Consider the following 26,914-nt stretch of genomic DNA (forward strand, 5'->3'; position numbering starts at 1 on the left):
ATATTACTTCCTATTGTTGAAAATACCATCAATAGTACTTTAAGGCATAATTAAAAATCTTTAATTAATGCCACTTGCATTGCAAACCCCACATTTAACACACATTTCCTAGACATTCAAGGACATTAAACATGCTATATTCCAAATATGAAGACGGGAGGTGTGTGGTGTGTGAAAAGAAAGATGGTTTAATGGAACATTTGTCTTTTAGTATATATACCTGAATGATTAAGTATTGCAAATCCATTTGTTATAGTTAAGTGATATTAAACCTTTATATTTAGTATTGTTGTAAAAGTTAGTCTGCCATGCTGAAAGGTTACATAATCTATTAAAAATAAAATTCATCACTATTGTTGAGAGGATTTTTTTTAATGGTTGTGAGAATTCCTCCCTTCTTCTGTCAGGATCAATTACTCTGCTTCTAATAAAAATCTGAAAGAAGGGGCAGGTTAGTGATCTGTGTGCACTGTGGATAATTTGTGATATTACTGCCTAAACAGAGCCAAGAGTTCCATTTTTCTGGCAAGAAAGTAAAATGTATCCTTCATCTTAAGTGCTCTACATTGTGTGTAGATGGTGGGGTACAGTCAACTGTTACTGGTTAAAAACACTTAATAATATCAGTGTTTTAAAGATGTTTGGGATGTGTTGATATATTTTTGTATGAAAATTTATTTCCAAGTGTTAGTTATTGAAATTCTGTTGGGGGGGGGCAATACCCAACACGATTAATTTGCACAGCATACCTTTATTCTTTGTAAAATTAAAGAATTAAAAAGCAGTGGATCACATTCAGCTAAAGAGAAGGAAATAGAAAATAAGCAAAAGGGAGAAGATGCAAATTAAGGCAGTGAAAATAGTTGCACATTTACGTTCTTAGTTACACTGTTAGGGACTTATTGTGAGAAGATCAGAGAAACAATGTATAATAAATAGCCTGTCTTGTTTTGATAACTCTAGAGGGCTATTCCAATGTCCATGTACTTCTGGAACAACCAGCAGGCTGCTATAACAGAGGCAGATTTAGGGCAGTAAGAGCAGTTCCCCTGCAGTATATCAAAAGTATATCTTCCCACCTCCTTCCAAAAGCCTAGTAAGAGCTGGGCTTTGGGAAGGAGGTGTGAGGGCTCTGACAGGGTCCTAGTTAGTGCTTGCCCAGCTTTGGGAAGGAGTATGGAGATCTCTAAGACCCTGTCAAAGGTTTGCACCTTCTTCCCAAAGCTCAGTGCCTCCCTTACCTGGGTTTGGGAAGGCGGCACGAGGGCTAGTGGTGGGGGCATCAAATTTTGGCCTCACAAAGGGCACCATATTACCAAGGTGCACCCCAGCTATAATGATCTGAGCTAAATAATGACTGTATATAGCCTAGGAGCAGAATCTATAACCTACGGTCTTGGAGCTACACGCCATTTACTGTGCAGAATTATGTTTACTTACGTAATAAAGAATTATATTTTTGTTTTGCTCTCATCCGAGGGTACAAAGCATATAACTTTATTGAATGCTAAGTGTCCAAAACTTTCCAAAAGCAAGGGTTGGAAGTTACTGGAGAAAGGGTTTTTTGTTTTTGTTTTATTTCTGGGATGCTGTTTAGTTGGTACTGAGTCATTTCTCCTCTCTTACAAATTGAGGTGGGAGAAATCTGACCCTCCCCTGTAGCACCCTGAAGAAGATAGTGACTTGGCTTTGAAAGTGTGGTAGAACTTGATTCAGCAATGGAACAACATCAAAAAACCCATGGAAATCATCCCTACTAAAGCTCAATTTGTTGGATTGGGGTGGGGTGGGGGTGGGAAGTAGGTTATCTACTTAAGTAATGTATCTTTACAAGTTAACAACAGCTTTATTTCCTCCTTTCCTTGTGTATGTGTGTGTCTGTGAACTTTGCCAGCCAGCAAGATCAAACACTCTAAGAGTATGTGCATGCGTGTGTGGCTGCCTACTTGCCTGGCAGTCACCATATACCTTCTCCCAGTCAGATGCTTTATTCATAAATCATCATAATACATCTCAAGTACAGCATTAGAAATGTACTCTATGTAAATGTCTTTCTGGGGCTGGGAAATGGTGGCTGGCAGCAGAGCTTTTGCTCTTGCATGTTTGAGAAGTATACCACACACACAAGCTGCAGGAATAGGAACGAGGCTGCTCCCCCTGCTCCCCAACTAAGGTAAACAACTTTCCTTGGACTACCTGAATCAGCTGGATTATTTGCAGCACCAGCCCCCAAAATGCAAAATGCTACCCTCCTCTCTCCAATTGTGCACCCTGTGAAGACATTTACAACAACCCTTAGTTGGTAGTCACAAATATTCATAATATTAAAACTGAAGACGTTGCAGAGTTCATGTTCAGGTAGAACTGGAGGAACATATAAGAGGAGTACAAGATCATTCATCCGTATGTGCTCAATAGATGATCCTTGTGATACAGGATAGCTTTACTTGGATCCTAGTACCTGTAATTACTTGCAAATGAGAATATGTGACTAGCAACTAAGCCCACAGTAATGAATACGGTAGATGACGTTGTGTCATTTACCATTCTTAAGCTGAGAAGTCCTGTCTTTTAAATAAAGGAATCCATATTTTGTCACTAAATCGATTTTTATCAAACCTGGAATAACTGCACTTTGCTTCTGTGTGTTTCATCTTTGTGCTAATTGTATGCAGTATCTTTCATTTGTTTAAAAACAACAACAACCAATCAATCAAGTTTATTTTCTTTGTTGTTGACATATGTTACCACTGTATAATGCTTTCATTGACAGGCACCTTGTTAACAAGAAAGACTTTAAATACATTTAGAATATTTGTATGATTCAGAGTTGATATTCAAGGTGAGGACAAAAATGCTAGAAGTGATTGTTAATTACTGAACCCTGATAGGCAAGCTACATATTGGATTAAAAAGGTGATAGCTGCTGGTCTTCCTGGAAGAATGTTTCTATTTTGGTGGCTAAAGTATCTTGAGTGGCTGGGATCCTCTCTGGCAGCCCTGGCACATTCCTGTTTGAATATCAGGATAAGCCAGATGATCTTAGAGTTGCTAAACTATATGCTCTCTCTAATTGGATATATTGCAGTAGCTATGCAGTGTTGGCATATTAAGCTGAGCAACTGCACAACAAGAAGGTTGAGGAGACTGTAGAGCAAAACTAGGAGTGGATTTAATAAAAAGCAAAAATGACAGAAATTACATTAGCTAACGATACATTACAGAAACATGACCCATCCAGTGACCCACCACCCAGGGTACTGAGAGAGGTACGCAGACCTCCTTATATACCGTACCCGATTACTGACACGCCCAAATCAAGACAAACTCAGCATCACCTGCTGCACTGTCCCACAGCTGGAAAACTAGGTCAATTAATCTCCTTCTTGCTTTTAAAGAGATATTTTTGTGGAACAGTAATGAACCTTTATCCAACATTTCCCCTGCGGTTCATTAGTGTGAAACACAAACATTCAATATATTTCGTACATGTCTTTCATGCGTGACCTTCGGGAGTGCCTTAGTAAAAATGTCCGCAATTTGATGGTCACCTGGAACATACTGAAACTCAATTGTTTTATCAGCAATCAAATCTTTTACAAACTGTAAGCGTAATCTTAAGACTCTAGTGCGTTGTGTATTAGTTTCTGAACACAGAATAGCAAGTCCACTCTGGGAATCAAGGAAAACTTTTACTGGGAGTGTGACTTGCATTTGCAAATCTGCAAATATTTGTAGATACCATTCTACATCACGAATGGCCTGAGTGCATGCGCACAACTCACTCTCTGTTGTGGAGAGACAAACAATTGTTTGGTTCTGTGACTTCCATTCAAAAGGGCATCCATTATAACACATAATTATACCAGATACACCTCTGTAACTGTTTTGTTCTACTGCATGAGATGCATCACAATATATTTCTAAACCTTTTTCAATAGATGGTGTAATCTCCAACCTATAATGTCTGGTATGTTTAAGGTACATCACCACTCTTTTGAGAGCAGCGAAGCATTGGGTGGTAGGCTCTTCTACAAATCTTGCCAGAAAATGAAAAGCGTACGTTACATCTGGTCTTGAAATTCTTTGAATGAAATTAAGCTTGCCTATGGCAGAACGATACAAGGTTTTGTTAAGGAATGGTTTATCCTTGTCTGTAAAAGTGAAACCACACACCATAGGTGTTTCTTTCCCATTTGGACTTGTTTCCTTTTCAAAGTTCAGTGTCTTGTAGCATTTTGTTAACATCTAGATTTTTCTTTAAAATTGTAAATAATTTTACAATAATTTGCTAGTATATACTGACAATAATTATAATAAAAATATTTATATACCTCTATCTTACATAAATATCAGAGTGATTTACAAAAAACAATATTCATATACAAACTTAATTTAACATCAGAGATAATCAACTATTTGTTTTCTTAATTGCATAAGGTTTCTGCAGGCATTTAAAAGTTAAAACACAAGGCACCTATTTCTGCAGGCATTTAAAAGTTAAAACAGAAGGCACCTATTGAATCTCTACTGGCAGAACTTTCTACAGGACTGGGCTGATTGGTTTCTTGTTGCTATCATATGAGCCTCACCAACTTGGGGGGAGAACCAACAATGCTCCTACAGGTGATCACGGTGATCAAGCTGGGAGATAAAGGTTCTTCCAGTCCTCAGGATACCCTGGACCTAAGTTATTTTGGGCTTTGTCAATTAATACAAGTACCTTGACCCTGGCTTGGTAATAGATGGGTAGCCAGTGCAGATGTTTTAAAACTGGTGTCACATGTTGGACAGTACGTACCCACATCAGTAGGCTAGCCATTGCATTATGCATCAGTTGGAGCTTCTGACCAGGGCCAAGGGCAGCCCCACATACAGTATGAAATCTGGCCTTTAGGTTACCAATGCATGGTCTACAGCTGTCAGAATATACCTAGAACAGCTGTAGCTGGCAAACTAGATCAAGCCAGGATGAACAAGGATTTAATGAGTAGGTGGTTGGGTGCATTATTGCCAGAATCCTGAATATACATCAGGACTGTAGTCCACTATGCTCCATTTTCAGGTCAAAACAAAAACATTGATAGTTCAGATGGTGTGATTTAGTAGATTTGTAGGACAATCCTAAGTAGAATGTTGAGGAGTGATTGTGCTTAGAATGTAATAGAATGCACAGTTCACAGAGTTGGATTGTTGATTACCTTGTCTGTATTTACATACTCATGTCACTTGTGATGAAACCATCTGGATATCCCTCCATGGCTATCTCCCTTCACAGACTATGCCTAAAACTGGCTTACTGCCCCATCCCACTGTTCACATCTACCATCCACACTCCCAATGGGTACATACTATATTGACATCTGATATTACCCCCTTTGGACTATAAATTGGCACACAACAGTGTAATTTCAACATCCTGTGCTTGTGGGACATGGCTGTGCTACTCGTCAGCTGTAAGGTTGCTTCTTAATATATGTGTTGGATAATGCCAGTGTAGCTGTCCTATTGTGGATGAAAAAGCCTTTAGGGTTCCATTTGCTGAGTCATTGCCAGATTAGTTCTGTGTAATAGATGAGCATGGTAATATAGTGGTTGTTGCAAATGTTATATTTTATCCTAAGCACTTATTTGTTTGGCTATAAGCCATAACAACAATACTAAAATATCAACACAAAATGCTCTGATCTGCCTGTAGATTATCCAGTTGCTTGAGCCACTGAAGGGTAGGCACTATGTGAACCAAAAACACCACATCCAAATGTGCTGGCTGCACAACAAAACCTTAAGGCAAATACAGTAATTTGTATTTTCTAAACCAAGTAATAATGAAATACAAGAGTGTGCAGAGTTCTTATCACAGGCACGCCCATCCCTGAATCATGGAATTGTAGAGTTGGAAGTTACTCTGAGGTCATCTAGTCCAACCCTCTGCAATGCTGGAATCTCATCATGCCATCCCCCATCCAATTTGAAACCATTTTGCTGCTATCCACAGAAAATACAAAACCATTTTTTCTTTGGAGGGGAGAGGTAAGGAGGATGGAAGAGCCAGCCATATTAATTGATATAGGATTACTAGGCTTCAAAAATAACACTATCTCTACTATTGCTAGTGTAGGTTTGTGTTGGCATATTGGTGTAGTAAGGTAGCAGCACTGTGGGATAGCTTTCCAGGCTGGTAGCTTTCCAGGCCGGTTGCACAAGAAGCTGTCAGTCAGCCCCAAACCTGAGTAGTATTGCATGGAAGGTGAACTATGCTTCTCACCTGTGTGTGTTATCATGGACAGTTCTCCAAAACTACTGTTTTTCTGTATACTTTCAAGTATACCCTCACAAACCCAGAAGACACTACCCTGTCTGTGAGCAGCACCCTGCACTGCCTTGCTGGATATCCAATAAGGTCCAGCAAATGTGCAATTAAAGAGAATATCAAAGAAAGTGTTATTAACAGGCAACCTAATGCTTTCCAGGGATGAGGAGTCCCTTTGCATGAATTCCTTCAACTGTGCTGCAGCTCATGGAAAGCCACCGGTAGCATGGCTGCATATAAACTTGCTCTGATGTTTGAAAATCACTAAAGGTCCATATTCCCTTTTGGATGGCCTAGGAAGACACTAGTTTAAGTTCCACTTTTAAGTTGTCTGCTAGGTACTACTTCACCATGAAGAAAGACCAAAAGAAAATCCTTTTTCATTTGTGTTTCCTATTTTTTGGCGTAAAGTATGAGGGCTGTATTATGCTTTTCTGGTTTCTGAAAGATATATTTTTCAATGTAAACAACACATGCATTTCCTAACACCTATATTAGCACCACTTTAGTTTTTTTATTGCATTTCAAAGGGTTTGGATGGACATTAATCCTTAAACCTTTCTCAAGTTTCTGTCTTCTTTCTGGCTAGAATTGAAACAAATGCTTGACATGCTTGGTAATGCTCCAACTAGGATCAGAGTTTTTGTTATTCCTTGGAAGTTTCAATAACTCTCTTCAAAGATCCACTGTCATCCTTGTAGTCTTCCTCCAGCCCACTCTGAATACTCAGTCAAACAGCAGCTGTGAACCTGAGTGGTGTTTACGTCAGTTTCCTCCTGCCTCTATTTCTGTCTCATGTCTCCCACAGCTAATGTGGTTGGTGGGGCAATCCTGTATGTCACCATCCAGAAAGTGGTATTTTCTTCCTTCTCCTTGCCTTACTGGTCACTGTTTTCAAAAGATGCAAGCAAAAGTAACTAGATCCCTAAGAACACTCAAAGCCATTTTGAGAGGCTTTCAGATGGTATATGTGTACATCTAATGAAAAGAGCTATATGGAGCATACTGAAGTTAGCCATTGTTTAAAACCTTTTTCACTGCAGCCAGTTATATATTTCTGTCAGTCCAAATTAGTGACCTTTCCTCAGGCTCCAATTTGTGATGAGAAATCCCCTGAGTATTAGCTCTTAATTGGTAATATTTCTGTACCTGGAAACATGTACACATGTTCCCATAGGCACACATTGGTTTTGTTAAACATTTGTGTGCATACAGGAACCAGGAGTCTCTTAGAAGCCAGAGAAAGGTGAGCAGGAGCTCTGTCCCTGATGCCTGATCCAGACTTTTGAAACTTTGGGCTCGCAAACAGCAAAGCAAAGCAAACATATCTATGAAGGCTGTTTTGGGTTTTTTGACCAGGATTGGGAGTTGGGGATAAGTATCCAGTGAAGTCAAAACTATCTTGAATTGCACCCTAAAAATCCACATTGCATGCCAGCAGAAGCTGGAAGAACATCTGAGTGTACAGTTTGGCAACAGAATAGCTGTTTACTAATTTTTCCACCAAAGTCTGGATTCTGATGATGAGAATAAATCCTTTCTCGAGTGTTCCTTTGCTGGGACATCAAGCGGGAACATGCACAGATACTTTAAAGGAAATATTCCAACGATCTTGTCCTAAATAATTACACAGCAATTAAATATTATGCTAGTGACATTATTACAATTTCTTGTGCTATTTTTACTGATAGTAATCTGTAAATATTGATGCTCAGTTTAATTTAACAAAGAAATCATACATTATGTAAGAGAAAATACTAAACTTGCATTTAATGACTTGTGTGCCACTAATGATAAAAGAGTAAGAGGGGTAGGAATTGAATATTTGTGAAGGAAAAAAAATAGACCATAAAGATGACTTTCAGGAGTGTATGCAAACTTTCCAGATATTACTATTGCATTTCTTATGTCTTCAGATTCGTATCCCTTGTATCTCTTGTAGTATAACTCTATTCCCCAACCAACATCCTTCCGTTTTCCATATATCCTTGCAGTAGTACCCACATGTTATTATAATGCATGGTGACATTTTGTAATATCGCGGTCTATAGAGTTTTATGCTCATTTTTTTAATAGCAATGTCACTTCTATAAAAATGTCCATCTTGGAAATCTAATTATTTTCAAAAGAATTTCTATTACTGTATGGGACAATCATGTTATATTGCCTGTGACAAGCAGGGCTGCAAGCCATTTTTTATGTTTCGTCTGTATTACTAACAATGGCTGACCATTATTATTACTACTATAATATATTATTATAATATTTTACACTTTAATTTTAATTCTCTTCTATCCTATTAAGAGCAGTCTTAAAAATGTCAGTGTTTTAACAGCTCTCCAGGATGGTGTTGGCTTTCTTACACACTTATATTGGGTAATGTTTCGGTGAATTGCTAATTTGCCTCCTAGATGGTTTTCCATAGGGTTTCTTTTTCCATTTGCAAAATTGTGAGCCTCTTTTTATTCTGCACACTGCTTTGAGGTACTAAAATATTGTGCACCTGTCAAGCTCATTTTATCCTCTGAAGTGCAGACACACAAGCCTTGTGCACATAGGTGGCACTCTATAAATTTACTGCAAAAACTTGTCTTATACAAAATCTGTCTATTTGTCCATCTTTCCCAGTAGTATCTGTTCTGACTGACAATGACTCTTTAGGGTCTCAGATGGGAGTATTTTGGGTCGCCTTCTACCTGATCCTCTTAGGATATCAAGGATTGAACCTGGAGCTATGGCTTCCTCATACAAGTAGATATGCGAACACAAAGGAAAAGTATAGATAGAATGGAGTCATTGAAATGATTCTGGGTGGAGAACCTCCATCTGTGGATTGAGTTTCAGGAAACCAGAATGGATTGCAGCAATGGGGTGCAACACAAAAAGCATTGTTGGTACATGTTCTCTGCTAAGATACACAGAATTCCAGTAGCAGTTCTGTTTGTTGCTTTACACTCTTGGACTATAATTGTAAAATAAGTGTGTACGTATAAACAATTGTTAAAATGATTGCAACACAGGATGGAGAGAAATTCTTTGCCAAAAATAAATCTAGAATAAAATAAATAAATCTGAATAAAGGAAGCACATCAGCACTAAGGAATTCGAAAAAAATTCGAGAGTAGAACAACAAAAAGATTGAAAAGCTTCTGTAATTGACTATTGAGGGCAGATGAGATAGTCACTGAAGTGTGCAATTTGATAGATTAGCTATTAAAGGGAATACAATAAGTTGTCTGTAAACATATGAGGAATATAAACAGGCAGTATAGGAAAGTTATTTGATGTGATTCAAAGCAAAACTTAGCAAAAACATTGTAGTGAACTTCCAATACAAATTTTTGTGATGCGTACTAGATTAAGTAAACAGATTTGTAAAGATGTTTTTGACTCCTGAGTCCTATAAATAGTAAACAAAATAGTTATGACTTTGTGTGTACAATAAAAAGGGCATTGCTGCTTATAGTAGAAACTATTCCCTACTGCAGCTGGAACATAGGGTGGCTGAAGTGGTTTCAGTCTCTAGAACTTGCTTCATTGAGTGAGGTGTGTGTGTACGGATAATATATTTGACCCAACCCTTTTCTCCCTCCCTCTTCTGTTAACATTTTTCATGGGTCCCCATATGTCAGTATATACTAGCAAAGTGCCTGTCACTACATACCGGTACTTACTTACGTTAATAGCATTGATTTCCAGCCCCTTAATAATTTTAGTTGCTCTTTTCTGCACATTTTCCAGCTCAACAATATTCTTTTTAAGGGTCAAACTGTAATATGTTATCTACATTGCAGTGCCTTTATGTGGAAGACACTTAAAGGGTACAGCTACCTAGCTAATGTAATATTTAGTTTGACTCTCACCTGCAGCAGGCAGAACTGTACATAGTATTCCAGGTATGATTGCACCATAGATAGGCACAACAACACTAGCAGTTTTATTTTTGATCCCTTTCCTAATGATCCCTGCCATACTTTTTTTCATAACTACCACATACTTGATCAACATCTTCGTAGTGGAGCTGTCCATCATGATTTTGAGATCCCTTTCCTGACTTGTCACTGTGAGTTCAGACTTTATCTAGGGTTTTTGTTTTTGCCCAAATGTCTATAATTCAGTGCATCTGCCATTTTATTGCCTGTTCACCCATTTATATCCCATCTTTTGAAGCTCTTTGTAATCCTTTTTTGTTTTGTTTTTTTCTACTATGAATAATTTGATGTAAGTAGCAAACCTGGCCACTTCACAGCTTATCCCTAACTTCAGACCATTTATGGACATGTTAAAAACCATCCTTCCCAGTGCAATATTATAATATACAGTGTCAATACTATGTTATATTTGTCTGACTAGTAGACTTCAAAAGTCAGATTATGTACATTGCAGACAGCTATATACATCTTTTGTTGGATCTATGTAATCACTTGTCTTAATTTTTTCTATAAAAAACAGCAGGCTTGTTTGGGTCGCTGATTTGTTTGTGTCTTCGAGGGGTTAATCACAGTGACTGATGCAAATTGAGAGCAAAGAAAAGAGCCCATGGTTAATTGAAGCTTTTATGATAGGAAAATTTCATCTCAGGTTAGATTACCATGTAAACAATAACATGATCTTAAGTATGTGAGCAGTTGAGAATTCAGTGCAAATGTATGATGAGCAAAATATGCATGGATAAAATTACTCAGTATGTAACTAGGTGTTGTTGGTATAGCATATTTTAAGTTGCTGTGCAACATGTTTGTAAACAAACCTTGTTATCTAAGCGTGAGGAGTGTGTTTAAAGACTTTGAAAGCAATTCTGCAAGGGGCCAGGAAGGCAGGAGTGGCACTGCTTTACTAACCTGCCTGTCAAGACAGAAGGGTGGTATTTCCCCCCTGTGTTTTTTTAACTGCACCAGTTCCAAAGTGGTATTGCAGAGGGGCTCAGATTTGACCTCTTTCTGGGAAGGCCAAGCTCCCTCCACGTCCTACCCCAATCAGCTTTCATTTTCTTTGATCTTGAATATGCTTGTTGCACATATGCTGGCCAGTAAATTCTCTTGAGCAACATCATTAGGGGCTTCAAATTTCCTATGTGCATCCTATTTTTATTTCCTGCAACAGGTTGGAATGGGAGATGACTACATAATACTAGTTCATAATACTAGTATTTTTAATGTATATTGCTTGTTGATAAATGGATGGCTCATTTCTTTTACTTTTTCCCTGACCATGTATCAATTGGAAGCCTCTTGAAAAATTTAGTATTACTTTTCTAAAATAGCCAAAGGGAATATGTAAAAGTAAACAAACAACATTTCTTAACATGGATTAGCTACCTTTCATGATTTTTTAAACAGATGATAGATACTTCCCACTTTTTCAAGTACGGTAAATGCTGACTCTCCCTTTTCTGCTTAGTTCATCTTACCTCTCCTTTTCTTTGGGACTTCCATTTTATTCACATCATTTTTATAATCACTCTTGTAGTGCTTTTCTTTTGTATTATAGTATTCTCTTCTCACATCCATTTCCTGCTTCATCCTTCCCTTCTTATGCATCTTAAGGTTCTTAATCATCCATGTCCTTCCCTGCCCCCACAGCTCCCACCAGTTAATTTCTCCCACCAAAATTGAACTCCATCTCTCATCAGGCCCCAGCAGTAACAGGGACTGGTGGGGCTTTGACAAGTGTCTTACAGAGGTTAGGGGGAGTGTCGAAGGCTGGCCCAGGAGATGAGGGTCATGATTTAAGGGGTCTGGTGCCACCTGTGGGGCAGGAGTTTGGGGTGGGTGGGTAGGGGAAGAGTCTGAGCAGTCAAAAATGGAAGTGGGGGTGCAGGATATGTCAGAAGTGGAGGAAAAGGCTGTTTAGGCAAGGGGCAGGGCATTCAAACCCCCACATTCCCTTGCCCCTCTGTCTCCTAGAACCAGAGATTTGAAGATGGGATTGCAGGAGAAGCCTCAGGTTGCACATGCACACTTCATCAAATGAGGGTACATAAGTCTGGAGGATGGAGGCATGGTTCCAATGTTGCTTCAGCTGCTCCGCCAGGCATGAACTTGGAAAAGTTAATGCCAGCTTAAGTAGATGCTAAAAGTAAGTGTTTGTGTGTGTATCTAGTGCACCTTAGGAATTGCTGTGTGTGCTTTTGTCAATAAAGAATTAACTATCGACTGTTTGCCTTTCTGAGCAGGGGGTATGTAGGAAAGGCAGCATGGCCAATAGTCAATAATTACGCATATTGTAGTCCGGCAACATCTGGAGCACCACATATTAGCCACCCCTGCTCCAACATACAATTAACTTCTCTCTGTGTCTGGGTCAGGGATAGGAAACAAAGTGCCGTGCAGATGTTGCTGGACTACAACTTCCAGCCTGCATAGCCAGTGGACAACAATGATGGAAGTTGTAGTCCAGACACATCTGCAGTGTGCCATGTTTGCTTTCCTTGGTCTGGCTCTGCTCTATTGAGTCACTTTTCTTGGAGGAAAAACAAACAAGCCAGCACGCAAAATGTTTCCCCTGCAAATATATGACCTGCGAAGTCAGTTTTTGTACACCAGTATAAATATTTTTACAAATCATAAATAGAATAAAAGATTTATAAGTGACCCAATGAAGAACACATCCTGACACCTGTATTTCAGAAGAATTCTTACGTTCTGTTTCTTTTCATTACAATAGCTTTCTGTGAGTGAATCTAGCTTCATCTGGCACAGGCTCTAGGGGAAAAAACAGCAACAGAAGTTTATTTGAGATCTTTTAGTATTATTCAAAAGAGACAAGTGGAAGAGATATTATTGAAAGTAAAGTTCTAAACTACTCAAACATCTAAAGGCTTTTGAAAACTTTATACACAACCCCAGTTAATTCTGTCATGTACCAAAGTGCCAAAAGACTGAGCAAAGATGAATGTTAATCCACTTTTATAAAATCAAAGGGTTCATATATTATTTTTTACTGTAAAGAAATAATTTGAATAGAATTTGACCCTTTCTTCAATAGTCTGTGGGTCAAATGGAACCCACCATTAAAATTCTCTAATATCGGACTTCCGGCGGCGACGCCATCGCCGGGTGGTCGAAGGCTGCCTCGGTCTCGAGGCGCCTTGTCCATCCCGGGGGTTAGGAGCCGCGCTACCGCAGCGCGCGGCTCCGTTTGGGGTGCGGGAAGAGCGTCCCGCACCCTGGGCTCCCCGGCTGTGCCCGCGGAGGCTCCGAACCCTTCCCCTGCCCCCCCTGTAAAGGGGGAGTGGGGGTGAAGGGACAACCGGAGCCGGGCTTCAGGGGACATGCCCCAACCGGGATGCAAATGCGGCGACAAAGCCCGCGGTGAGCGTCCAAGTTCTACCTGCGAAGAATGGAGCTAAAAACCCGGTGGTCGTGAGTAAAGATTTGGATTAAAAATCGCGTTTTTGGAACGATCCGGGGGGAAGGGGAAAGGTAGCCTGCCTCCCTCCCTTCGAGCCGAAGAATGTAACCAAATGAGGGTTTACTGCTACAGAACTGGTTTCAATGTAGCTAAAATTGACACATGAGACTGGCAAACTCTTTTTTCGGGCAGTTAATTAGAGGAAAATATCTCCATTTAAAGTTGCGGTGTTTGCGCTTCAGCACAGAAAAATGGCGTTGAACAAAGAGGAGAGCAGAAATACAACACCCACTTCCTCCTCCTCTGCCAGTATGCTGGGTTTTGTCCTTGAACTGGTATTGAACTCTGGACTAACAGATGAACAGAGACTCATTGCCTTGAAGGTGGAACTTGTTTATAGGAAAGTCAAAGTCTTGTGTGGGGATCTGAAAGGGAACCAATTGCCCACAGAGGAGGCTTTTAAAATTTTTGACACTTATGAAGAATGTCTTGCTAATGAGCTGAGAGAGTGGATGGAAAGATGGAGAGAACTGAGTGAGCAACTTCGGAGAAGAAATTCGCTTTTTGGGGGTGGCAGCCCCAAGGCGACGTTAAGATTTGCTATATCCAGTCCCCGGGGTGTGAGCTCGGGGGCCAGGGACAGAGAATTAAGGTATTTACAAGAAGAAAAGGAACGTTACAAAGAACCGAAGAAGCAGGGAGATGATGAGATGGACACCTCTGAACTCGTGGCAAGAAGAGACATGGACTGTGCCTGGATCTGTGGACGTTGGGAGAGAGAAGTTACACGGATGTTCAGTGCCGATGCCACCAGGAGAAGAATAATGGACAGAGGGGGTGTGGGGTGAAGTCTTAAACAAAATTTAAAGTAGTCTACCACGGCAAATCGAAAGTGGAGGGTGAATACTGTCAACAATACTCTGTTATATTTTTGTTTGTATATGAAAGGGGATATTTCAAGTTTTTATGTTATTAGCAGTAATCTTAAGGATAGAAGAATTAGATTTGATGCGAGGAGCAAGATTAAGACTTAGATTAAGTTAAGAAATTGATAAGATTGAATTAAGAAGAACTAGGATGAGGTATTATTATGGTGATGTATTTACTAGTAAGGTGTTGAAAAGATAATTTGATGTAAATATATAATTGAACTAATTTTTTTTTTTTTTTTTTTTTTTCTCAGAAGAAATGGTTATAAAATAGATTAAGGATATAAAATCGAAGGTGAAAAGGCAGGGGAAGTCAATGGTCAAGATATGGAAAAAGAAATTTTTCTTTTTAGAAAGATACTACAAGAATCTTGACACTGTTTGTATTTGTCATATTTGTTTTGTATTTGTGGGTGTGGGTGAGGGTATATGTTGTTTGGAAAAATGCCAATAAATTCTTATAAAAAAAAAAAAAAAATAAAATTCTCTAATATCTTCCTTGTATTAGCATTTCAAAACTCAATTTAAATATTCACAGAGCTCTTTTTTTAAATAAACTTAACAAAATTCAGGTAATTTCCTTCAACTTTCTTGATTGAATGAAGGCAGTAGGTAGAGATATAAAAAAGATGTACAGCTATGAGCAAAACCTGAAATCAATTATATATAAAAATAACATAACACATGGAATGAAATTAATCAAAAGGGGAAAAAATTCTACTATATGATTCTCTGGTCTGCTACCTGCAGGCAAGGAACGTAAATGAAAAAAAATCAACATTCTTCTCTCAGATAAGGAAAAAATTAATAAAAATGTTTCTTTCCTACAGATCCCCTGATGCAACTTATGTTAAAAGTGAGTGGCTGCAGGAAGAACTTGTTCATTTTAAATAGCTCCCATTTTCCTTGGCCAGAAAAAATAGCTTTTGCCTTGCTGTTAAGCTCAATTACATCGGGTTTGTGTGGATTTGCAATGTCCAGGAACACCTCTGTATCCTCCCCATCCTTGTTAACTGCTGTCAGGCAAACTCAGAAAGGACTAGAGAAAATGATTTACAGTTTTTTCATAATAAGTAGCAAAGAAATAGTTTTAACCTTGAACCTGTTTAAAAGTTGGAGTTCCATCCTGCTTTTTAAATTCAAATAGTGGACAGTAAGATCCCTGGTTAGGTCCCAGATACTGCCAAATGCCCTCACTGCAGTTATGTTAGGATCATGGGAAAGGAAGGGAGCAATGATTAGGGTTCATGGTCAATTGGTAAAAATGAGCCCATGCTGAGCCTCAACACTGGAAAGGTCTGTTCTGAATAACATGGGCTTGAAATGTGTGTCAGCATTACAAAATTATTATTATTATCATTATTATCAATCCCTTCTTTTTAGGACTCACTTTGTTACTACAGTACTTTGTTCAGAGAGAGAAGACGATTCAGCTTCCAGCATTCACTTCAGAATGGGTGTGTGTGCAGATAGAGCATAAGATATTGTTCTAGTCACTTGGCATTTGGGTAGACCTGAAAGCTGATAGGACTTGGAATTTGATTTATCAGTTTGCCTCTGGAGACTGAGATGAAGTACACTTTTTTGACCTCATCCTGTCTGCTTCAAAGAGCTCTTCCAGAGGTGTACATTTCTAGGAATGCTTGTGATTCTTATAATGGGATCTCAGAATAACTGACAGGAATCCCCAAAGTAGAGGGCAAATGTCACTCTAAGTGCACTATATAAGGTTACAACTTGTCACTATATAGTAAATTTAGTTTCATTAAAATATACCATATTCCTTTCTGGAATATAAAATAATAATGTGCAAGCTCAGTTTCAGTGTTTCTTTGTTTCCATGCATGGGCATTGACATAATACAGTGATGGGGTAGACCAGTTATGCGTACATGTGTATTATCCATATTGCCATGTGGGTAAGCAGGCTGGTGATTTATTTTTTATTAAAATGTACAGATATATGCTTGTTATATAGTAGCAAAAATTGGTTACATAAGAATGAAAACGGAGCCTTCAAATAGGATAGATTCCGTTGGCTCAGATACAAGAGGAGTATTCCATTATATCATCCCCCACCTCCTTTTGAGGAATGTGTTGTATTTCTTCTTTCAAGTCTTGCCTGTCTGCTTTCCTGAAATGTGTTTGTGTGTATAAGTTGAAGGCTCTGATTATCATTGTTTTTAGAGACTAAAGTCATGATTGACAGAATTCTTTACCTTTAGTCTTCAAAAGTATTCCGAGATTCTCATTTCCAATACGCTATCTACTTATCAAATATAAAATAGGACCATTGATACTAGAAATACTTAACTTTGAGTTAAACTGGTTATTAAATACAGAGGTAGTGTAGTACTATAAAACAGGATAATTCACAAGTATGTTTTGACATGAAAGCAGATGGTGTATTCTTATCCCTGCCCCCCATCCTGCCATTGATATTGTTTGTACCCAAGTATATGTACTGGCCTTTGGGCCCAAAATACCAAAAGTGTTGTACTCTGGCCTTAGGGTATAATGTGAATACAAGATATCAGTACTACTGCACAAATCACTAATCACTTAGGATCCAAGTAGTTAAAAAAGAACCTTCATCAGTAACTTCTGAAACAAAATCTGCAGTCTGGGGGAAGACATGGTTTCATTAGTCGGCATAGCATGAAAAATGGGCTCCTAGGATAGAGTATTTTCTGTGGTGACTCCATGGCTATGGAATTCCCTGATTAGAGGGCAATCCTATTTCACTGAAAATCAGTGAGGGTTGTGCTATTTATTGTTTGTTTGTTTGTTTGTTTGTTTGTTTGTTTAATTTATATATATATATAGCACCCTTCATCTGAGGAGCACAGGTACACAAAAATACTTAAAACAATAGCAAAAACAACCAATACTCCCCCCCCCCCGAGTTTAAAAGGCCATAGATGGTTTATTTAGCCAAAGGCCTGAGATAAGAGAAATGTTCTCCTGGCCCCTAAATATATGTAATGAAGGTCCCAGGCTAGCCTTCCTGGGGAGAGCATACCAAAAAAGAGGGGCCACCACAGAAAATTAGGACTGCCATTCATATTTTACTTCAGTTGTTTGTATTAGATATAGCTTAGAAAAAATAAGTTTGTTGAAGTTGCATGCCTATAAAGGTACTTGGGAGTCCATTGGACTTGCTGCTAAATAGGCATGTACTGTAAGGAACATTTTAAAGACCAAGCTAAATAAGAAGAGCCACCTATGGAAGACCATCTACCTCTATGATCATCTACTTCTATGAAACCTTAGGTACAGATGTCCAACTTTACACTTTTATTATACGACTACTTGTACGTTATGTTGGTACAATGTTGTTGGTTTCTTTAAAGGCCCCCTTGAGGATGCTGTTGAGGATGAAGAAGAAGAGTGTCTATCGGAGGGAAATGACATTATCTCCAAGGAAGACTTTCCTCTGGAGGGAAGCTTTTCTGCAGAATTTGAGCCTGGGAATCTGAGCTGTGAAGAAGTGGAATACTTTTGTAATAAAGGTAATCAGTATTAAGCAATCCTTGGGTCAGCAATCATTTGTATTGAATCGACTCCTTTGCAAATATTTACACACAAAAATGCCTCCTTTGACATAATCAGATGTACCCAGTTCTTGCTGAACAGTTTGTTAAGCAATTGCTACTTCAAGCTAACAAAGACTGTTTTTAGGCACTTGCAAGTGATCTCAATGCAAAGTTTTTAGCATTTGCTCCTGCTGTACCATTTTGCCTTATTTGATTCTGAACTTAGGATCAAAGGGCCTTTCTTTTACAGCACACATTAAAACTGGTATGTGTTTATATTTGGTTTAGGTTTAAAGGCATTTCATTCTGGTTCTGGCAGTCAAAAAGTCATTTGAATTAATTAAATAAAGTGGTATTAGTGCTTTAAGTGTATGGTATGGATGTGACCACACTATCTTAAGACTTAAGAAACAAAATTGCAATACATGTTATGTATCAAGTCACAAATCTTGGTACTAGTAGCAACATGGTTATAAATTATATTTTAAAAATAGTATCTTCTCAGAGCATTTTCAAAATTAATTCTGTCCAATGCTTTTTTAGCTGTGTTCCTGTGGTTTTCATTCCTATGAACTGTTGATTACAACATTATAAAACATTCCTTTAAGGTGATGGCATGGGCTCCATGATGCACAGCAACTTTTCGAAGATAATCCATGAGCAAAAGACAGGTTGGGAGGATTGGCATACCATGCGAAACCTATTTAGCAGGATGCAAATGAACACAAATCAGCTGCAGCAAGCCTTGAGCTCTTACACTCCTGTCTGTTCCTCCTGTGCAGCAGGAGAAGTTTGGAATCTTTCTCTTCTGCTCAACCATGGTTTGTTACATTTGGATTGATAAAGTGTGGCTAACATTAACTATGGATACTTTCAAAGCCAGTTAGCTTTAACTGTAGTTGAAGAGGAGCTGTCTAGAAAAAGATTTCTTTCTTTAAAACATTTTTATCCTATTCAGACAAGTTCAAAACAAAATAACAAAAATAAATTAAAACAACTTTAATAAATCAAGAATTCTCCTGACTGAGTGGTTGGTTTTGCCCTCCAGTTCCTCCAGTTCCTTATGCCATATCAATGGTTCATTGTGCTTGGGACCATGATAGTCAACTCTTTCCCTCCCTAAAACTGAGTTGACAAAAAAGTGTTTGGTTTCTTAAAGCATGAAAATGAAATGAATTATATTGGTTTTAACTTTAACGCTGGACTTGAGCTGTGTCATTCTGTTCTGACCCTCTTTTGGAACTCTCTCTTACTTGTCCTGCTGAGTAGCTAGATAATAATGAATGGATTGCCTTAACCCTCTAATGATAATTTGACTCTACTTTGTCCCAGCTGCTTACATTTCAACCAGGAAATAATGGTCTAGTTCAGATGTAACATAGACAAGCACGAGCCCTGTGCCTATGCATTCTTGGGGATGTAAAACAAGTTTCAAACCCTGGTTTGTTCAGAACCTGCTCATTATAGTTTTTCAGTGTGGACATAAAAGTAAACTATGGTGACATAAGATGAAATGGGTAACCCAAGGGAACCTTCACTCACAGCATGTGAAGAAGGGAGGGGTGGACAGGTGGTGTGCATGGGCATAAGACTTGAACGATACCAGTTTAAAAAGCTGAAGCTGGACCATTGCTTCTTGAGGCAGCGAAGAGCAAAGAAACTTTAAGTTTGTTGAATTGTCTGGCCCATATAAGATGGCATGTTTGTTACTATCCAGTCACTGTATCATTATGTGATTTTATGCCTACTCTTTAAAGTATTGGCGGCAGTTATCAGAAAATGATAATGTCCTAATAATACAGCCTTCTTCTAAACCACTTAGAGGTTTTATTAGAATCAAATGGTATATACATTTTGTGAAATAAACAAATACATAAATAAAAAGTGAAAATACACTGGTGGAAAGGATTCCCGAATCTTGCAAAGGTCTTGCAGAAAAATAGCTTTCATTTGCATCTGCTAGTAACAGTTTAACTAGAAACTGCAGCTAGATCGATATGTAAAATTCTGACTCTGCACACTGTGTTTTGGCTCTCTTTGCTCTCAGAAGGTTGATAATTCATAATATTACAGTTATAGTAGAAGCCACATCTGATTGGCTTCTTGGCCCATGATTTCCAGCCCTCCAAGCTTCTTATACCTGCTTTTTTCTTTACCTTTTGGTGCACATCTTAAATTACCTCTGTGCCCTCTTTCTTGTTTTACTCCAAATCAGGTTTATCCCTGAGTCTTCCTTTCTTGAGTCCATGTCTCCCACCACCACCCGTTGGTTTCTGAGATGTCTGTTCTTCAGTCTATTTTCCCATGCCTCTTAGCCATCCTATCTCTCCCTAGCACTTCCATATTCATTCGCCCTATAACATACAGGTCCTTCCTGATACTGAGTTCTGTAAAGTGTCTCAAAGCCTCCCTGTGCCCAAATTATCTGACCTCCCTCCCACCCCACACATTTCTTTAAACATTATTTCCTAGCTTTTTTTCCTCAGGTTTTTCTATCTCAGTGCATTGCATACTCCACACCTGTCCTTCAGCCTCCTTGCCTGAAAGATTGTTTTCTGCTGCTCCAGAGAAGCGGACACGGAGCAATGGATTCAAACTACAAGAAAGAAGATTCCACCTAAACATTAGGAAGAACTTCCTGACAGTGAGAGCTGTTCGGCAGTGGAATTTGCTACCAAGGAGTGTGGTGGAGTCTCCTTCTATGGAGGTTTTTAAGCAGAGGCTTGACAGCCATCTGTCAGGAATGCTTTGATGGTGTTTCCTGCTTGGCAGGGGGTTGGACTGGATGGCCCTTGTGGTCTCTTCCAACTCTATGATTCTATGATTCTGTCTCTTAGTTTCCCTATATTCTAGTCATCTTCTCAGTCCTTAGCCAAATTTACAACTTTCTTTTCCCTCACAAAAGCTGGTCTACAAATGGTGTCATTTACTGAGTAGCTGAGGATTCTCTGTTATGACATCACCTAAGCCATTCACTATCAGAGGCTGCACTTGCTCAATATCATATAGATTAGGCAGCTTATTTCCTAATGCATATTCATTTAGGCTGCAATCTAAAGAAACAATTTATTGTTCATTGTATGCCCAAATGAAGCTTCTCCTTATAATTTCCACAGCTAATGTGAATGGATTGTGGAATCTTATAATGGTGTTTGCTCTGTTGGCTGTGGAAGGTACAATGGTGAAAATGAAAGAGGAACCTATCATAGCTTCACACGTGTGTAAATGAGTTTTTCAGTCATGTTCCTGACTTCTGGCTGTTGTGAACAATTAGAAACTGCAAAATATGATCTTCAGATTTGTACATCACTGAAGCAAACATTAAAGCTTTTGCTTAGAGTTTTGGTTGGTCATCTGTTTTCCAAAACATGGGTTTACTGAAGACATCTGTTGCATCTTCACACAAAAACACACGCACAACTACATGGTTTTTGACATCTTCACACTCCTTGTGGGAGATGATGTATAGCAATATTCATAAAAGAAGGTGTAAAACTGTCCTTCGCTGCCAAAGCTACAAATGAAATTGGAAAGGATATTTCTAAGAATGAAAGTGTACATAAACCCAGTAATCTCTTTCCAACTGAGGGCGGTGTGACAGAAAATGCCTACTTTGAAGTATTGAGAGAACCTATCTGGATGAAGTAGGAGAGTATTATAAAGTCATTCCTGGATTGTCCCCCCCCCCCCTCTTCTTTTTCTTTTCATGCTTTAGGAAGCTCTTTGGAAAGGACTGAAAATTTTATTAAAGGGACCTTGGAAATTCGCTTGAAGTGCATTGGGTCATTTCCCCCACAAACTCCGTATTAGATTTTCAGTGCTCCTCCTTGCCCCAGGCTCCACTGCGTATCAAAGGAAGAATCAACCAAATAACTAAAAGTTCACACACAACACAAAATAGCACTAGCATTATTTTATAACTTTGTGCCAATGACTCCAGGGGAAGCTTCCAACTAAGAAGCTGAAGCTTTGAGGCTGAGACTTAGCCTGGTGAGCTACCATAGTATATGAATGTGAAGGTCTTGTGGGTCTCATTCAGCCACAGAAAGGATTTTGATGTGCCACAACAGCCACTGTGGTATAAATACTGGCAAATACAGCCTGACAGTAAGCTTGATCCTCTTTTCTTCATTGGTTAAAAATGCATTCATTCAGTTTGCTGAAGGCTGAATGAAGGCTGGACTGAAATACCCTCCCAGATGTGCAGGTAGCGGGGAATGGGGGGCATTTTAGAGAATATTTGGAATTGGGTGGTGAAACTTAGCTTTCCCTTCCTGAGGAACTGCACCTGTGACTATATTTCTGAAAGTTTAGGAGGGGAGGGGAGGTAAGTTGTTTCTATTCTCTCTAGCTATGAATATTGGTGGAATAATTTAATATGAGCTGCATTTTTGCTGAGTCTGATGAATTCCACTTGATTTTATTATTTGTGTTTGTCTTGATATTTTGATCATGAGCCATGTAATTTTTTTGTATAAAATATGTGCAAGACACATTTAACCTTTGGTTTTAGAATTTGCAGTTTATGTTAGGTGGATGAGACCTAGCATGGCAAGGGGGGATAATATATCTGCTACTGGCGCATAAAAGTATATACTAAAAGAGAAGCTGAAATTACAAGTTAATAGTTAGGATGCTGCTTAAGAAGCTCAACCTATGTAATCAGTCTTTGTTTTACAAATCAGACTTGGTAAGTAGGTTATTAAAGCTGCAGTACTTTACACACTGTCCTACGAATAACTTCCATTGATCCTAAGGGTGCTTACTTCTGAGCAGACACGTGCAGGATTAATTAAATCTTGTGATTGTTCCTTTATTTCAGTGTGGCTTGGGTGACTTCTGTTTCAGTGTATCTGAAGAAGTGTGCATGCACACGAAAGCTCATACCAAGAACAAACTTAGTTGGTCTCTAAGGTGATACTGGAAGGAATTTTATTATTATTATTTTTTTGACTATGGCAGACCAACATGGCTACCTACCTGTAACTTGAGTATCAGCAGTAAGCCATTATGAAAGAGTCAACAAAAGCTGGGGGTAGGAGTTGGTACAGATGTAAAAACGGTTAAGACACAGGAAACCACTTACAGGAATATACATTTCTTGGCTGCATTGCCTTCTATTCTTTCCTTTTTTTTTTTTTTAACAGAATTTATTGGCATTTTCACAAAACAACATAAACCCAACCCCCACACCTACAAATATCAAAACAAACACAAATACAAATACACATACACATAATGTCAGGATTCTTCTTCTTATCTATATATCTTGCTATAGAAAAGAAAAAAAAAAAAAAAATTCTAGTTCCGAATCTTGACACTTGACTTCCCCCGCCTATACACCTTCGGTTTTAATACAATACACTTTCTCCTTAACATCTTTTCTCCATAGAAGTTTAACTTATCTTGATATAGAAAGAAAAAACACCTTTGTCTTATCTTTTGCATTATAACCTAAAACTTAACCAAATATTCTTAGAGCTAAACTTATTTCTTCTATCATTTAGCATGCTGCTTTTAACTTAAATTCAATATCTCCTTACTTATTTAAAATAAACTTATTTAACAAACTTCACACTCCGATTTCGGATACCATGGCAGACCATCTATGTTATACAATGATTAATTCAACCCACTCCCCTTTTGTCCATTGTCTTCTCCTGTCTTTCACCAGAACCGAATCCCCTATTGTATGCTTCTGAATGTCCACAGATCCAGGTTACAACCACAACAAACCCTGCATCGAGCTCCAAGATGTTCATCCTCTGCATTCTGAGCTTCTCCGTAGCTTTGTACCAAAATTCTTCTTCTTGTAGAAATCTTAATTCTCTGTCCCTCGACCCCGAGCTGCCACCTCGGAATCTAGATATTAAAAAACTTTCCGTTTCAGGGTTTCTGCCACCCCCTGAAAACAGTCCCTGTTCCAATCGGATTTGCTCTGCCATCTCAGACCATCCTTCCAGCACATCTTCCAGCTCTTTGCAAAAGTCTGTTTCCATTGAGTAGATTTTTTGGAAAGCCTCCTCTGTGGAATACAGATTATTTCCATTTATAATCCCACACAAGACTCTTAATTTTCGATTAGCCAGCTCCAATTGAAAGACAGTGAGCTTTTCCTCTACCTCCCAGTCCTTCTGTGCCAGCATGAGCGCAAAGTCCAACATCTTCGGGGAAGGGAGGTGGGTATCAAATTACATTTCCTGTCTTTTTCCTCCTTTGTCTCAATTTTCTCCTGCGCAATTCCAAATCGCCGCCATTTCTTCCGAAGCCAGAGTATAAAGACCAAAACTTCAAATGGAGATATTTTTCCTCAATTAACCCCTGAGAGGGAATCTCTACAGAGTCAGTTTTCAAATTCCAAGCACTTTCAAGTGATTAGTGTAGCAGCAGTCACTTAAAGAGTTAATTCCTTCCAACCCCCGAAGGGAGAGAGGCGGGCTGCCTTTTCTTTTGATCCCAGAGCTTTTCCCGAAGTACAAAGAGTCAGTCAATTACTCACAGCTTCTGGTTTCTTAGCAACTCCTTAATGACAGGTAGAACAGAGACGCTCCTCACGGACTTTGCCGCCGCATGTAAACATCCCGGTTGGGGCATGTCCCCCTAGAGCCCGACTCCGTGGTCCCTTCACCCCCACTCCCCCCTTACAGGGGGCGCGGGGGAAGGGTTCGGAGCACAGCGGGCATAGCCGGGGAGCCCAGGGCGCGGGACGCTCTTCCCGCGCCCCAACCAGAGCCCTGCATGCGGCTGCAGGGCTCCTAACCCCCGGGATGAACTGGGTGCCTCGCCACCGAAGCAACCCAGGACCATCCGCGATGGCGCCAGCCGCCGGAAGTCCTTCTATTCTTTCCTAGTTGGCCTTCATTAAGTGATGCATTGCCACAAACATTAACCATAGCTAACACTGACCGGATTCTGTCTTCTTAACCAGAGTTTTCTAACCACTTTTAAACCCTAATTTCAGAAGCTTAAGAGGAAACTCGGGGTTATAGTTAATAGAAGTGTGGGCAACCATGTATATAACAAATAACTTGCATGAAGTGTGGAGGAATTTGTGTGCAAGTTGTAAGGAGCTGAAGAAGGAGCCCGTGATCCATTGCACTGCTCCTGATGTTATAAGTGCTGCTAAAAGACTCCAGTATTACATTTTATTGTTTTCTGCATCCTTTTTCTCCTTCATGCTGTGTCTGTGTGGAGCTGTCGCTGGCACTGTCTCTAACACTCACCAAATCCTTGGCAGCCTAGAAAATGATTTCCTGGTATCCCTCTTACCTTCTGTTGAATGATTTCATGTGAGCATGTGTAAATATTTTCTGCAGCTTTTGTGTCTAGCTTTGATATTTAACATATTTGCTTGTTTTTCTTTCTTTCTATGTGTGTGTGCTTTAAAATAAGCAGGAAGGTCTAGTTACTGTTTTTTAATGAAATATTTTCAATCAATAGTGATTTTCCCTCTCCCAAGCAATGTCTTTAATGACATATTTTCTGCTCTTCTAATGCTCGAGCAATTGGGAGCAGGATCAGCATAAGGCAGCTATACCATACAGTAATCACTCTTGAGTTCAATAGGGAGGTCTTTACAGACAACTTTGTTCTTTTTTCTTAACGGGATTAAGAAGATCAGCTCTTTAAATTTCTTGCATATAACAGTGACATTTCCAGGGTGTGCTTAGACCAAAGAGTTCAAAGTGAAGGAATAATAAAAAACCACCCAAAACCGAAAAGCCAATATGACTTTGTTTTTTACCTTGCTGGAGGAGCTGTTTCTGCAAATCGTCTATAAGCTTATTGACCTGCATCTTTGACTCCTTGTTTTCTCTGGATTTGGCTGGAGTGTAGACACTGATAGAGCACTGATAGAGGTGATTGAACAGCCCCCAGCTTTGCTTGGCACAAGGCCCCACAACTCCCCCAGGAGTGACATTATCTTTTTCTGACAATACTTCATGTTTCTTCGAGCTTGCACTTCCTTAATTTTATTATTTATTTTTAATTCTTCCTGGAGCCTTTATGTATGTTTTTCAAGGAAATGAAGGACACACTAATTCTTTTTGGTAAGTAGAGATAGTGTATAATACATGATGACATGTGTTCCCCGATGGAAGGGAAAAAGGAGGAAAAGGCTAATGTATGTAATAAACAGTACTTTTAAAAGATTTTCAAAGAATCTTCAGCATCAAATTTCCGATGGTTTGTGCATGTATTAACACTGGGGATTTGTATTGCAAAATCTATTACTTGATATATTCTGTCTGTACCATGAAAGTTTATTTGATCCAAAAAAATATTTCTACATAAGTAAACGTACTGCATGTGCAGCTGGAAAATATGGTTTCTTTTGCATTTTTCTCTACTGCTCATATGCCCAAAGAGGCAAGCCTCTGTTTAGTTTAAAAAAGTAACTTGCCTCTTCAAAACTGGGAGCTGCTATAGGCATTCAAACAATTTATCTGGATAGTGGCCAGAAAATGCAATCTGTTTTTAAATCAGCTTTTGGAATTCATCAGAATTTGCTTCTGGTTTTCCTTGGCCAGAAGCAAATGTAAGTGAATTAAATAGAATTACAAACATACAGAGTCTAGTGTAGAATGGACTTGGTTGACCTCCACATTTGAGCTCAGATTGGAATTACTTCTCTACGTCAGATAGACGGTGATTCTGGAAGTAGTTCCCTTATCTTGGATCAAGTGCTGAGAGCATTCTCAAACTACTTGCACTGCAGTGCATCTGGTCTCCTCCAGTTGTGGCATACTGTAGTCTGAGTAGGTTGATAAATTTGAGAGTTGG

The 26,914-nt window shown here is 39.0% G+C and overlaps 1 protein-coding gene across 4 annotated transcripts in view; it reads left to right on the plus strand.

Annotated features, from left to right (window-relative positions):
• ZFPM2 (zinc finger protein, FOG family member 2) overlaps positions 1-26,914 on the plus strand; it is a 333,910-nt gene that overhangs the window by 45,686 nt on the left and 261,310 nt on the right. For 3 of the 4 annotated variants that reach the window (XM_033155731.1, XM_033155735.1, XM_033155733.1), the window contains exon 2: positions 17,948-18,106. In XM_033155731.1, coding sequence (XP_033011622.1) covers positions 17,948-18,106 — 159 coding nt within the window. Of the gene's footprint in view, positions 1-17,810; positions 17,868-17,947; positions 18,107-26,914 lie in introns of those variants that run through there. The other variant, XM_033155732.1, reaches the window with a different exon arrangement.

Source organism: Lacerta agilis, chromosome 7 (assembly GCF_009819535.1).
Source record: "Lacerta agilis isolate rLacAgi1 chromosome 7, rLacAgi1.pri, whole genome shotgun sequence".
Classification (NCBI taxonomy): Eukaryota; Metazoa; Chordata; class Lepidosauria; order Squamata; family Lacertidae; genus Lacerta; species Lacerta agilis.